The sequence below is a fragment of the Ischnura elegans genome, chromosome 2 (genome assembly GCF_921293095.1).
Source record: "Ischnura elegans chromosome 2, ioIscEleg1.1, whole genome shotgun sequence".
Classification (NCBI taxonomy): domain Eukaryota; kingdom Metazoa; phylum Arthropoda; class Insecta; order Odonata; family Coenagrionidae; genus Ischnura; species Ischnura elegans.
Window position 1 is genome coordinate 78,326,440 of NC_060247.1, and position 15,679 is coordinate 78,342,118.

The 15,679-nt window shown below is 38.3% G+C and overlaps 1 protein-coding gene across 2 annotated transcripts; it reads right to left on the minus strand.

The window, feature by feature from the left end:
* Positions 1 to 708: 708 nt before the first annotated feature.
* LOC124154016 (beta-secretase 1-like) lies at positions 709 to 11,048 on the minus strand. 2 transcript variants are annotated; one of them, XM_046527487.1, is made up of 11 exons: positions 10,796 to 11,048; positions 10,476 to 10,695; positions 10,186 to 10,274; positions 9,811 to 9,994; positions 9,524 to 9,719; positions 6,034 to 6,224; positions 5,327 to 5,608; positions 4,837 to 4,945; positions 3,934 to 4,053; positions 3,449 to 3,514; positions 709 to 1,473 (listed from the first exon to the last, which is right to left on the minus strand). In XM_046527487.1, exons 2-11 carry the CDS (start codon positions 10,638 to 10,640, stop codon positions 1,316 to 1,318), a joined length of 1,560 nt encoding a protein of 519 aa, XP_046383443.1. In that variant the 5' UTR covers positions 10,641 to 10,695; positions 10,796 to 11,048; the 3' UTR covers positions 709 to 1,315. The 2 variants fall into 2 exon arrangements, with proteins under 2 accessions (XP_046383443.1, XP_046383444.1); XM_046527488.1 differs by having other exon boundaries at positions 10,783 to 11,048.
* Between the last annotated feature and the right edge of the window lie 4,631 nt (positions 11,049 to 15,679).

Below are 15,679 nucleotides of genomic sequence, written 5' to 3' on the forward strand. Positions count from 1 at the left end.
AATATTTTCTCTTTTTTTTCTCATCAGCTTGTAATTTATTGGTATGATTTTCCTAACTCAAAGATTTTGAAATGCCTGTTTAGTGACACCCTAAAAAATAATTGTCCAGAGTGATTTTGCTATTACCGTTACTCAAATATGTCACTCTCACAATCAGCACCATTGGAGCAGTATTAAACCAAAAATCATTTGCTGGGCACCTTAATAAAAAATAATACTGAAAAAGTTCAACAGATTCAGGCTTCAATTGGTGGAAGTTAGACATATTTAAGTAAATAAAAGATCGTAGCACTTTTCCACAAGAACTGTGTCTCTTGTTGTAACTCTTGTGGAAAAGTGCTACGATCTTTTATTTGCTTAAATAATACTGAAAAATGTATCTGTAGGGCTACCTTGGCATTTGAACAGCATAGAGGCTGTTTTACACGGGGCACATACTTGCACAATCTGACGTGTGTACTATGGCGCAGTCAGAATTGCGTCGTGTAAAACAGTGAATTGCTAGAACACATGGGAGAATGCGTGGACGTGAGATGGCAAAATAGCCCATGTTCTAATTTCGTTCATGCATTCGCACAATCCCACGCCATTTTAGAAATTAATGCAGCTCTAACCTGTGCAATTCCGTGCCCCATGTAAAACTGCCTTAAGATAATGTTGGGGCTGGAATGAATGGTTAGGATTAAAATACCATATGAAAAGACACGCTTTTTTTGTACAATTCGATTTAATGAAAGACATATATATGTGTATTAGGGCAAGAGGACCCACAAACTTTTTTTTAAATTTATTGAGGCTGAATGTCATCACATTACAAACCTCAACAACATATGACTAAGACACTACACATTATTACATGAAGTTTAGTTTCACAGGTCAAATGTGTCAAACACCTACACAGTAGTTAATGTAAATGAGATCATAAAGAGCACAAACTCACCTGCTTTCAATTTGGAAAAAATCCCATGGAATGGATTCATTTATAACACAGATTGCGAAAACAGTGAGTCTTCAAAATAGTATAAAATATTATAGTCATCACCTCTGAGTAGGGACTAACTTAAAAGTTCTCAATCCCTCCATGAAAAACTATTCATCAACCATTGTGATGATTCATTCCCCTAAGAATAGTCACACATTTAAAAATAATACAATTCTTCACAGTTAGACAAGAATATTACTACAGTTACAATATCAAATTGACATTCTCAGTCTCAGCCATTCAAGTATGAAATATGTGGTCTACATTTCAAATATCCTTACCAACTTCACATTAGACTTGATCAGATTTTCCGGGCAGCCTCTCGTAAGCTAGTCATATCTCTGGAGCAACTAAATTGACCACACTTGAGTTTCTCTTCCTTGATGGGACAAGCAAGTACAAGTACCGCAGGCGGAAAGCAACCCAAATCCTTTGGCCCACAATGAACAGCAACTTTGCTCCCAGTAGAGTCACAGCCACTGCCAGAATACCTATAGTAGTGGGGAAAAATCAAAGAGATGTACATATAAGCAAGTTTCCATTTACAGTAAAACTTGCTTAAAACAAATTTCTGGTGACCATTTTTCTATTTTGTTATAAACAGGATTTTGTAAGATCCATAATAAAGGATTTTGCCCAATACATCACATGATTGCTGTAAATCCTCTTTATTTAAGCAACAGGTCCATAAAAATTAACCATCGTCCCACAGAATGTATTCAAAGCAGTGCTCACGCCAAACGAATTGCACTTTAAATACTACTATTTCATATATAATAAAGTATAAGCTAATCTCCTCCTAAAAAAACAAACAAAATAATTCAGGGTTTTCAATGAAGACTTGCTCATTCTATCATGAATGGCTTTAAAGGGAGTGAAAAGGATTTTAAGATCAAGAGTAGTACTACGCGGTGACCTGATAACACCTGATAACTGTCAAATGGTGTCGAAATACTCTACAACGATTCAAAATCAGGAGCATCAAAGCCTGTTCACAACATCGAAAGTGCTGATGAATCGTGGATCTATAGCTATGAGCCTGAATCAAAGTGCCAATCTTCAGTGTGGGTCTTCCAAAGTGAGTTCAAACCGACAAAAGTTGTTCGCTCTCGCAGCGCTTCCAAGAAAATGGTCGCATTGTTTGTAGCCAAATCAGGGCATGTAGCGACGATTGCTCTTAAATCAAATAAAAGTTAATGCTCAATGGTATACGACCATTTGCTGGCTGGAAGTGATCGTCGCTCTTCGGAAAGATAACCCAAATCGATGCATTACGCTCCATCATGACAATGCAAGCTCACACACCGCTCGAGTCACAAAGTCATTTTTGGAATAGCAAAATGTCGAAATTTTTGATCATCCTCCATACAGCCCGGACTTAAGCCCCAATGACTTTTTCACATTACCCAGAATCAAGAATATGCTACGAGGAAAGCGCTTCCAGACATCTGAAGAAGTGGCTGATGCCTACAAAACAGCCATTTTGACTACCCCTACTTCAGAAGGGAATAAATGTTATAACAACTAGTTCCATCAAATTCAAAAGTGCATTGACTATTGTGGAGAGTACTTTGAAAAACAATAAAAAATTGCGTTATTGTACCTCTTATAGTTTTCTACATTTCTTACACTTAAAAGGCTACCCTTGTACGCAGCCTCCCTGAATGGAAAAGTTGAGTACATAGGGGCCTTTGAATTGTCAGACAAAACATAATTGGCCACCTAGAGGTAATATTTGAGCTCCTGCCAATCAGTTACAAGTGCTCAGGCAAGGAGGGGCCAAAAACATAGTTCTGAGAAATGACTGATTGCTCACAGGTGAAATGAGGACCCTGGGTGGGCTGGTGGGGTTACTCTCCCGAAGGCAGGGTCTATGAGCCTTTCGCTTTTCCCCTTGCACCTTGCGAAGAAAAGGATAGCGGAAGGAAATAGGATGAGAGGCGCTGCCGCGATGAGAGCCCGACGATGCCTCCAGGGAGAGAATAGGGATGGGATAGGGAATCCCAGCACCGTCATTGGGGCCCACTATTTGCAAAACCATGATTTGCTGTCTCTACAGAAAGGAAAGATTTCCTCATTAGGAAGAGAAACCCAACGATTTTCTGTAGATAGTGAATGCTCACAAGCTTTTTTTAGCTTCCTAGGGGTAGCATTCAGGGGAAATTCTACAGCTGCTGTGAAAGCACAGTGAGTACTCACTCCCCCAAATATGGCCATTAATAATAATAATAATTTATTTCACCGATTGGCAAGAGTACAATTGCATTAATAATTGGCAGCACCAATCATTCAATGAGGGGGAGCTGAGGTAGAAAGCAAATGAAATTCACCTTCCGCATGCTGCGTAAGGCCCAGTCGCCATAAGTTGGGACATTGCTTACAGCACAATATTATGAAATTACCAACACCCAATTACTCTACACCTATGTAATTAGTAATAATAAAATATACTCCTTTAAGTATTACCTCCATAAACATAGGTCATGATTCCCGGACAAACAGTCTTCTCGATGTGGGCACATGGAGTAGAATCTGTAAGGAGCATAATAGGATAAGTTCCCTCGGCTTTTTTTATTTCTAGTCTTCTACACAGCAATTAGGGAAAAAGGAGCAGAATCACATAAATGTCACCAGAAAAAAACTTAATACGACCTCAGAAGCAATTATATGATAAAAAGACATAACTACACTCCTTTCTAGGATTCATCCTTTCAAAACATACTATGAACAGAAAAATAAACGGTAAGGATTAAAATATTCACCCATAAACCTACCTTCATCAATTACATTCAATGAAAGTATCTCTATTACATGATACTTTTGACTTAGAAACAATAAATCCGCATGATAGACAAATGCTTGAAACTTTCCCTGAGGTTCATATGTGTAGATTATTATCAATGCTTCTGCGCAAGAACAGGGACATGGGGCACAATCATAAAAAATCTCACCGAACTGTAGAGGAAATGGACCAGAGACACGCACGTCTGCGCCACAATTAGATTCAGCAAACCCAACAACCCTTCCGGTCTGGTTGAACATTATATTGAGCCCTTCCATCACAACTATGCCTGTAATTTAAATGAACCTTATAAGCACAACTTGAAACTAATGAGCATACATTAAAAGAACAGCAGGGTACCTGTGATGGAAATCACAGCATACCCTAAGTATTTTGCGGTGGTGCATCTGAATGTGCATGATAACTGGCAATCAATGGGAAGACAAAGTTAATGGACTGTTCAAACAGTAAATAATTATGGCATCTAAGGTAGTAAAAATGTAGCAGTTTTGGTGAGCAGGAATATTGCAGAAGGGGAAGAGAGACATGACAACGAATTTGGGAATATGAAATATGGGGGGCTTTGCAACATTATGCTGCAGGAATGATGCATGAGGTGATAACTTATCTTACATCAAGGTAAAACAGAGGTATACAAACAGCTTCCCAGGGACAGATGCGGATTTGAACCACACCCAAGTGCAAATGATATGTAACCTAAGGTTCATTACTGTTAACTAAGAAGGGTACAGTTTTAGTTGTTTCGTTTTTAATACTTTACTGGAAGCAGTTTTGTGAAATACGTCAAAGGTGAAGACGTTCAAATTTAATGAAACTTTTCCAGCATACCTCACTTAAAATTTAGATTCAATAACATGCCAGTAACGTGAACTGGTTCAGTTTGGGTTCAGTTCCCTCTACGTCCTCTCACTCAAGAAAACTTAATACTTGTGGAGAGGTTGCAATGTGCAGATAAACTGGAGGTATATGAATAGCTTCCCAGGGGCAGATGTAGATTAGAAACTCATCCAATTGCAAATGATATGTAACCAATATGACTTGTGTTGCTTACCAAGGACAGTTCCTGTCTCTGATGCTTCAATAGCAAACTGATAGCAATTTTCCCTTCTCCTAGGATATGATGATGAATAAGTGTTTTGATTTATCTTCCGGATATATGACTGGAATAAAAAAATAAAATTCAATAAACATACAATATCTGATTAAATGCATTGTCACTCTAGTTCATAAAAAATGCCAGTCACTTCTATAGCCAACCATAGATAGATGTCAACCAAAAGATAGGAAACACACATTGGTATTTTATAAAAGAAATACAGCAATGAGGTACACACATCGATGCCGCAGCGAAAGACAAATTGCACAAACAATAACATGGTATTTCAGACCTAATGAAACTTTTGAGCACTAGGCACCCTTCCTCTTCACTACAAGTTAAAAATTACTAGTAATAAAAATTAAAAATTGAGACCTTAAATCTTTTTTGTTCCATCCATCCATTCACACTAATATAAGATATCCAAGTTCAAACAACTACACACCCTTGAGGTCAGCTCCAGGTTGAAGTATGACTTGATTGGGAAGGGATATGGCAATTCACTTAAATAGAACTGATTTGTTCTGGGATTGTAACCATTGCCAAAGTAAGGCGTGTGAGCCAAGGAAAGGGTGAGGTTGGGGAAGCTTTCCAGCCACTGTTTCTCTTTCCACTCAGATCCTTGTTTCCAGCAAATGGTCTTCTGCTGCTCCCAGAATTCCACCGTTTCACTTCTGCCTTTTTCAGACAGAATTCTTTGGAACAAATTCATAACAACTTGAAACACCTGGAATGTATGTGTATACGTTCAGCACAAATTTAATTCCTTAGGTATTATCTTCCAAACCAATTAAACCTTAGTGGCAATGTGAGTCAAGATTAGAACAGTAGCGGATACAGAGAAAAACTCAAGGGGAGGGGTGCAAAATATATCTTGAGTTTCCTTTACTTTTATCCTAATAAAAATAATCAAGTCACATGCAGAGTTAAAGAAAATTTTAGTTAAATTTATTACACACATATACAAGACAATGCCATCTTATGATATAAAAAGTTATAATTGTGGTTCTGCAATGTTTGACAATGTGGGCGGGCCCACAAGGGGGGGGGGGGGGGCGCATCCCCTCTGCCCCCATCTGTATCCGCCACTGTATTAGAAAGAACGATAAGTTTTTTTTTCTCCATGAGATGGTGAAGTTATTCCTCACCAACCTTGTTCGGTAGCTTCAATTCCGTTGTACCACTGTCCACAATTGTTTTCTCATTATTAAACTCCTCACAAGGTAAATTGACGGTATTTCCCCCCAATTCCATTCCAGTGAGCAACACCTCATAGAATTCATCCTTCACAACTGGAGAGTAGATCCATTGAGGTACTCCCGGGCCAGGCACACTCAGGTCATCTTAAGTGGAAAGAAACACATCATTAAACTCGTTTGGTCCATCAAACTCACTCCTTAGGTCCATCTAAACAAATTAGAACCTCTAATTAATAAAGTATAAGGGACCATAAATTCTAAACTTTGGATGAAAGAGGGTTAGGGACTGGGGGGTTACCTTTGTGTGTTGCAAGTTGCATTCATTAGTTGCCTGGCGGGCATATGATTATGCTCTGCATTATCCTCCAACACACTCTTTAGGGCCATTATTGGAGTAAAAATGAATCAATGTTCATATACACCAAAGGAGCTCTTTAAGAATTGATATTTGCGGAGGGTCAGAACTGAGTACACTTTTACCAGTTGAAGAGGCAGGGACACTACTCAATGAATTAGTGAATTACTGGCCGAAAATTTTTTATGAAACTTTATTTATAATGATGATACCCCTCTAATTATACCCCTGAACAGTGGTAAACACAAATTTAGAGTGTACAGAAAAAAGTGCTACAATGAAACAGTGATTCTAATGGACTCGGTTCATCCCATAATGCACAAACTGGCATCATTTCACTTACTATCCATTGACTGGTCTCTCTACCTATTCAACCAGTGCAATTTCTAAAAGAAATAAGTAGAATCAAAAAAATACCTGTAGCTAATAGGTTGCAATCATAAAACAATAGACAGACTACTAAATAAAAAATAATACGACGTCGCAATCAAAAATTTGTGTACCCTATTCTGCCCCACTCTATATTAAAACAGGTTGCAAAGACAGTTAATTGGCAACATTTCCCACAAAATCGATAACCGTATCTCTATGACAAACCTACTTATTTTTACAACCCAGTTACCTTAGAAAAGCTACCCTGCAATACAAAAGATAAAATCTACTCTTTTCCAGTCAGGAGTACATAGAATAAAATGCAATGATTGCAACAAATTGTGAATTGGACAGACAGGTTGGATCTTTACCACCTCGATGAAGGAGCATTGGAAATGCAGGGAAAAAGGAGACTCGACCTCTCTCGTGGAGAAACATTCTTAAAGAGAGACTTTTGTATGAATTTGACAAGGAGACTGTCCAAGTGGAGAGGAAAGGCCAAAGACTCGATGCACTAGAAAGATTGGAAATTGTACGAGGAGGAGGCAATTCCGTAATGAACGAGAAGACATTCATGGGCCACTGCCCACTCCTTGCCATCTCATTCTTTAACCCTTAACTACTGGTGCGGTTTTTGAGACGTTAGTATTGGTGTGGGGACATACCATATCCCCATATTATTTACCTATTTAATTTCTAAATGACTACTGATATTTTGTCAAAACCACCGTGCATTTTTGAAAGTTTAAATTGTTTTCAACAGTTATAGATTATTATATTTTGATATTTTCAATATTTAATATTTTTCATATTCTTAGAAAAAACCTCGCATTTTTTGTGAAAACGTAAAATCATATTTAATTTTCTCTTCATTCAGGCCCTGGGAACTCATAATTCTATTATTATAACAAAATGCAAAATGAAGTAATATACACCACTTCAATTCACAATAGTAATTACTTCAATGCAAAAAAAGACGAGGCATCTATTATGCAACTGGTGGCACGGGGACACAGGGGTGCAGCCAAAAATAAAGGCTAGGGGGGGTTCTAGGCACAACTAATACTTTGGGGTACGGAGGTATTACATACCCACCAGGGTAAGCAGGAGTTGCAGGGGACCTCCTCAAGAATATTTTAAGATTAATGGTTCAAAATGACTAGTTTTACCGCTTTATGAGAGATATTTGATTAATCCTAACACTATTCTATAAATAATATTACTCCATTAAGTAAATGGATTAAACTTACAAATTTCTTTGGGCTCTGGGGGGGGGTTTTATCCCCCAAAACCCCCCCTCGCTGCACCACTGCAGGGACATACCGAGTCCCCAGATCTCTTTGTTTACACTGCACAAGGGTGAGATAGACTGACATGAACCAGTTTGGTGGGAGGGGGGGAGTAGACTTGAAGCTACTGAGTAGCTACGCGATGTTGCCAAATCACCCCGGAAGTAAACAACAAATTCACCAGCCTGGGGATCTACCATCACCCACACCAAAAGTTAACACGCTGCGTACAGATGGCGAGAATTTTCGTAATTTTTTTCCCGAACGTTTCGGATGGATGACGAAGATTCTCGTCATTTAGGCGCGTCAACCTAAACAATTTTAAAGCGTACAATACGTATTCGATAGTACGTTTTCAGTTGTTGTTCGTTATTCATAATGAATTGATGCATCATAACGTTTGATTGGGTAAAGTTATATTCTAAACATTAGCTTTTTAACCATGCTTACACCAAAGGCATTACGCCCTAATAGGCACATATTTCCAATCTCAACACCTCCACCCAGAATCGGCATTCCTACGAATTTAAATACCACGGTACGCAACGTGTTATGGGTTAAGCATACCACCCAATGACATCCCCTCCCTTCCTCAATGTTTCCCTTCCACTTCCCACCCCCACTCATTCAAATACAGCCGAACCTTGGTAATTGAGAGATCAAGGCACTGGCATTTTTTCTCGCTCATAGAGGTTTCTCACTTACAAAGATTTCGGAATGACATCTCTCACTTATAGAGGTACACTTAAGGAAGTAGGGGGATGAGATCGTAGAGAGTGAGATATGCAACAATGCAAGCTTCTGAAATTTTCTTCAAAAACATATCTCACTCTATCTTTCTCTCTCAACTTCCATCAAAGTGTGTGTTACAAAATGATAGGAAAGTCAATCTCTTGTAGAACACATTCCCCTCAAGTCAACATTAATTGAGATGTGTACAAATCTAAAGAATGAGTGTGACAGGTTTCCTCTCATTCTGCATTGAGTTTGACAGCATGCACATATTTCCCAACATGAGGCCAAAAGATCTCTCACTTATCCTAGATTCTAATCCTAGCAATTCTTAGACAATAATAGAGGCTTTCAAGGATAAAAATGGTGGGACTAGGAAATGAGTCTCACTCTTAGAGGTTTTTCACTTATCCAGTTCACGCTTATCATGGTTTGAGTGTATAATAAATAAGAGCTCATGAAACTGACAATATTGCAGTGCACTAGAGAATGACATAATGGTCAAAACACATCGTACGTTACACAATAAACTAGAGGAAAATTGCCATATATTTTTCATAAACTCTGGATGTCCTTCCACTACATCTTGCCTTTCTCAGTAAATTTTAGCTGTAGCACATCTTATGAGGAAAAATACAAGAGAAAAAAATCAGCATTGACCATGTACCCATGAGAGAAATAAAAATAGAACTTACCACCGACATAGAAATTTCCATAATGATCAAGGTCATCATTATATGGTCCACATAGCTCAAGAGTAAATGGCAGAGGTATTGAGCGGAAGTGATAATGACTGACATTGTGCCCAGATACATACGATACAGCTTCAAGCCATGACAAAACGCTTGATGATGGTCTAGATATGGAAGGATAAGCCAACCCTAAAATACCCTGTAAACACAAAACAGGCTTATTTATTTGAACAAGTTAACTTAGAGAGGGCATTTCAATACTACCAAGTACTTCCACACAAAAATCTTACCTGCCAGTGAGATCCATTCACATAAAAATTCTTGGATGAGTGAATACTGGCAATGTCACATCTTACAGGAACCAGATTTATAAGAGATGGAATGTAAACCATATCACTGCCCATCTTTCCATCCCAACAACCTTGGGTATAAGGTACGCCTACATTTTCCTTTTTAGAAACATATGTCTCTGAACTGTATGGGTAAAATAATAAAATGACTCATCGAAAATATTTAATGACGAATAATCAACACAATTTTCCATACGGCTCATATGATGATAGCGGAACCAAACGCATAAATACCAGCTTAAGACACTCTAATCCTTAAAACTAAAAATATTCCTTATGTAACATTAAGTATTGTTGATAAGATGTCAACCTTACCTATCACTTCTAAAATAAGCATCCACCAGCGGATGCTCGGTACCTGCGACGGCAAGATTTGAGCTTCCAGTGTCAACTAGGATATTCAACTGAAAAGTAAAATAAGATAAATCTAAATCTCACAGTCAAATTGTTATGGTATGCAATTATTGGTAACAAAATTTAACGTACGCCAATAATCAGGGCAATTGCGCACACCACAATAATTTGGATCGATAAAATAATTACCGGAAAATTTATCTCAATAGCATAGCTCACAAGCAAATATGGCAGAAAATTGGAATGCGTACTTTTTGCGGAGGCGTTCCCACTTCGGCTTCCACATAATACCCTTCGCCACGCCGCCCTTTCAGATTGTTCAATTGCATATAGCATGTTGATACATTTAATAATAGCGAAATAATTCCAAATACACGGAGAAAGTGGAAATAAAAACTTGTACATGTGCTTGACATTGCTCTCCTACGACGATTCGGACGTTCACATATTAAAAAATAAATGCAATCCAACCTTTGAAAATAAGACAGAGCATAGGGTTAATATGGAGGATTGAAAAACGCACAGACTAAACTCAGCACAAAGGAATAATAGACACACCCTAATCACTCACCAGCGAATTGCTTCGCCCACCAAACGTTGCTACAGCATATTCACCTGTGACCCAAGGCAACCTCTTGCCTAAACTTTGCAGTGCAGGAAACGATACGATGAGAGGACTTCAAAAACTGCACCATCGACAGTTATCAGAAATCAATTGCCACAAGATCACGAAATAATTGAGCTTCTAACATTTCAAGATTACTTTGTTTGTGCCCATCACATTCGCAAGGTGTTTGTGGGGTTTACAATCGAAATCAACAGAATCGATCGAGTCGCAGATATCGAAACTATGACGTCGACGCGATGACAAATGATGATTGGCTGCATAGATTGGTCCTTGAACGACCGCGAGTTATGAAAGCACGTAGGCTGATATCACCCACGTAAAAACTCAATAAGCAGAGATGGGTATGATACATCTCAATTGCATTTCAGATACAAATTACTATAAATAAATTAATTTTCAAAATAAAAATACAATTGCAATATCAAAGTAATTACTAAAATACAAAATACATTCCACCTTCGGCCAATGACATTCAAAATTTTAATCTCAAATATTAAAATGTGTTTACATTTTAATCCTTTAACTGAAAATATAATTCCGTTACTAATATTAAGTAATTCTACATGAATTTATAGAATTGATCTAAGTTTCGACAATGATTTTGTATTCCACTGCGGCATCGAGAAACCACCGACGCGACCCAATTCGCAAAAAAATTAGAGAGATTAAACGATTTTTTTCATTTTACACCGAAAGACCATGCAAAACTGAAATATGCCACTTTCCAACACTCCTACCAACCTCAATTTTAAATATCTGAAACAAAGTAAAAACAAAGAATAAGTATCTTATCAGCAAACGTCAACTCAAAAAAAATTTCGATTACTTATTTAATATCAGATTCAGATTTGCCAAGAAAACTGAAAACCACTATTCCATAGAAAGATAACGTTTGCATGCCTTTATCTAAAGAACGGCGAATAAACATATTGCCATCTCATCAATTGAGTGTGAATCATGCTTGATAGAATACAAAACAACCATCTATCACAACGATATTTTATTATTTTTCAATGGTTATATTTTCTTTCCGCGGCCACAAAAAGGGAATTCTGGGTTGTCAGCTCTCAAACAAAATACCAAGCCTGTAACGATTAATAAGTTACGTTATGAATTTTTCACGCCAAAGTTACCCTACAAAGCGTTATCTACTCTTGATTCCCCGTTATCAATTAGAAACGGACAATTTTTGATACAGCTATATATATAATTCAAAGTACGCTAAACTTTTTAAATAAAACCTCGACATTTTTTTTGTGTGACCTTCAGGAGATATTCGCCGTTAGAGATCCCTGCATTAGAGCATAGAAATATGTATGAATATACTCATAGAAACAAATATATTTTTTGTATAAACATTTAATGTGATAATTCACACTGAGGGAACGATTCCCCTATTTTCAACAAAAAGGTTGCTTTGACGGGTTTTCATTATTAAGAAAAAAATAGTTATTCGTCAAAATTTCACATATGCTGTACAAGCTACGGTCATCGTGGAAGTGTCAGATCCGCCAAATCTACCACCATGAGACAATTTAGCTGTATATTTTTAAACAGCCACTTATCACGATTTTTCGTCAATGGATCTAATCTATTTCATCATTAGCATGGCATATGCGAATGAGGGAGACCGATAATATTTTCTTATCTCCACATTTCCTCATCGTATGTAAGACGATCTAATCACTTCTTCAAAACATGGGAGATACCATTGCCCAGAACCATTGCAACACCGCTGAGGCCTGTTTGCACGGTACATGAACACGTCCAAGTTAAAGTATGAATGGCCGAAGGATTTTGGTGGACCGGAACGGAATATGTACGAATGCATGGACCAAATTAGAACAGGTTCTATTTTCTGTTCATGCGTTCGCACAAGTTGGTTGGTTATACGGCGCATTTTCGAGTCCATTCACTCGTTCATACATTTAGACATTAACTCGTGCGTGTTAATGTATCGGGTAAGCATGCCTTAAGATCTTTTCCCTCACGAAGCCGTAAACGACTACGCGCTTACGAGACAACCAAACAAAATCACGATTTCACGTATACTCCAGCCTGGTCCCTTGAGGTGATGGATGATGAGATTCCCACGGGGTTACTTGTTTCGCTATGCAAGCACTTTTTGTACCTTCTGTTCCTTGCTTGTTTACCAGAAAATTTATTTTCAACATAGATGGACGCAATTTTTTATTTATCTGTGAATAGGGTAGTTTTCTTCATCAAAGAAAACGAAAGGCATTGATTGCGATTCGTTACCCACCATTAGTATTCATAATATACAAATTATTTGGTTTTAGATATCCCAGTTAGACGAATGTTAGCGGTCAATTTTAACCTCGTATGAAAAATACCTGAGTGGCGGCCATGCGATGCCACTCCACGTGCCGTCACAGGGACCTAGATGCTATACGAGTAGTCAGGAGTTTTACATCGTCTGAGATTACCAATGCATGTGGCACAGAGCTCAGGGAATCATCTCTTAATAATCACCTATTAAATTACCTAAGGTCGGAAAGTTTCCCTCATTTGATAGGGTCAAGCCTTAATCCTTATTAAAGTCAAGCGCTACATGCTAGCAGGGTACTCTACTACCTGCAAGCAGCCTGCATCGCAGTGGCGCACAATATCCTCGCCCCAAGGTCACCTCACAAGGCGGAAGCGGGAACCAGAATGACGTCACACGGGGTTTTCCCACCATTCATACTTAGCAGTCGCGTTTTCGCGCGCTTGAAAATTTTCAATTTTCATTTGATCGCCAAAAATAGATATCGTCATTTAAAAATCTAAAAGCGTGAAATGCGTACTCCAGGAGCAATAATCTTTCGATTAAGGCAATAAAAAATAATAGGAAACCACCCTATTTAACGGTGCATGTTGCCACCTTCAAATTTTTGCTACGGCTTCATCAGTTTGCTACGGAGCCAGTATTAAATTAAAATAAACATTAAAAATTAAATGTCTAATAAAGCATTTATACTTCATCTTCCGGGCCTGTCTACGTTAGCAAGTTCTTTTACCTACTATCAAGTTTTTCCTGTACATATGCATATATTATGTGCAATCGTGTATTGATGTCCACGTCGAACCATTCTCTGACAAATTTAAAAGAAATGTAGTTTGTTAAAATATTTAGAGCCCTATTTGTAATGCCATGAATGTCTTATAATACGATATTTGCATATAACTTATAATTATAATAATAATACCATCATAAGTAATGACAAAATAAAACTGCCCATCTTCTTGGCAATGAGCACTGAAGTAGTCCGAGTTGTTTGGGTTTGGAGCAGGTCGACAGCTCTTGGCGTCTGCGATGAACATTTATGTCCGCGGTTGATTTTAAATAAGACAGCAGTATTACTATTTGTAGTGCATATTGTATTCACTTCACTCCTTTGCGCAAGCGAGGCCAAATACATACAATTCATCACCAGCGAGAATAAAAAAACTAAATATAAAAAAATTCTTTACCCCTCTTAAGCATAGATACCTTATTGGAAAGTTGTCTGACTTTCAATATTTTCACTTGTGCATGTCCCCTAGCTCCCAATTTGAAGTCGCGGTCCAACAGCAACAGATCTACGACTCCTTACATACTGTGCATACTACCAGTAGTTTTTCCCGTATCTTTAACAAACGTTACTTCGAACGGAATCACTCATCTTCCTCGGGATACACGCATTTAGTAACGAGATTAAAATCGCCAGAGCAATTGCAAAAAATCTCACTTGGGCTTAAATAGAAAATCACTCACCATCATCATCAACTCAGGTAAATGCTAAGATTGGTTTGACGGAGCCAACCTAATTCTCATGCCAGCTAATATCCTCACATCTACGTATTTTTTTCTCTTTGACGTCCTTCTTTACCTGTTCCATGTATTTCATTCGAGGGCTTCCTTTTCCGTAATTGCCAGGTACTTATCCTTCGACGATCGTCTTCATCAGTCCATCATGCCACAATACAGTAGCGTGACTAAGGATAGGCTCTGCAGGGGATGGGATGACCTGGGCTGACGGCCCCCCACCCCCTGGCAACGGGGTTCGGGAAAATTTTTGAAAAATGATATGACTGGAAATACATTTTACATCATTTTGGCACTTAAGACTTAACTTTAAGCAGATGCAGTCATGAAAAACTAGATAGTATTTTTAAATTTCTGTGAGGCCTTGGGGGGGTTCTATCCCCTTATCCCCCCATAGTTACGCCACTGCCGCAAGATGTGGCTGATATTGTTGTTCCGTCTTCCTCTCGAAGTTTTCACGAAGCTTATCTTCCCCCTTCTATCATTAGGACTTCCTCATTTCTCAGTCGTTCGATTAACTTTAACCTCATCATTCTTTTGAAGCACCACATTTTGAAAGCCTCCACTTCTGATTTCTCCTCTGCAGTCATTGTCCATGGCTCACTTCTGCAGAGAAGGATACTTCAAATCCCCCGGTTTCATGTGTCTTCCCCAGCTTCCTCGCTCACTTATTCCCATACGCACTATGCGCTATCCTTGGTCATAGATTGGTCCTTGGCAGTGACGGATATGGGGGGCCTAACATTGCAGAACCACAATTGTAACTTTTTATACCATAAGATGGGATTGCCTTGTGTATGCATACTATCAGTTTAAATAAAACTTTCTTAAACTTTGCATGTGACTTAGTTAATTGTCATTAATACAAAACTAAAAGTAACTCAAGATATATTTTGCGCCCCCTCCCTTGAGTATTTTCTGTATCCGCTACAGGTCCTTTGTCCTTTTCGTGGATCAGTATGCATTTTTGAAGTTTAAACTGATTATTCTAACTTCCCCCACTTCTTTCGTCGCCTATG

What these genes read in the sequence shown, in the direction of transcription:
- LOC124154016 (XM_046527487.1), bottom strand. Translation starts at nt 10,640, where the DNA reads ATGTCAAGCACATGTACAAGTTTTTATTTCCACTTTCTCCGTGTATTT. An exon ending in GCTTATTTTAGAAGTGATAG is followed by an intron (nt 9,995 to 10,185) that starts GTAAGGTTGACA and finishes TTACCCATACAG; the next exon opens with TTCAGAGACATATGTTTCTA. An exon ending in TCCATTTCCTCTACAGTTCG is followed by an intron (nt 3,515 to 3,933) that starts GTGAGATTTTTT and finishes TGCTCCTTACAG; the next exon opens with ATTCTACTCCATGTGCCCAC.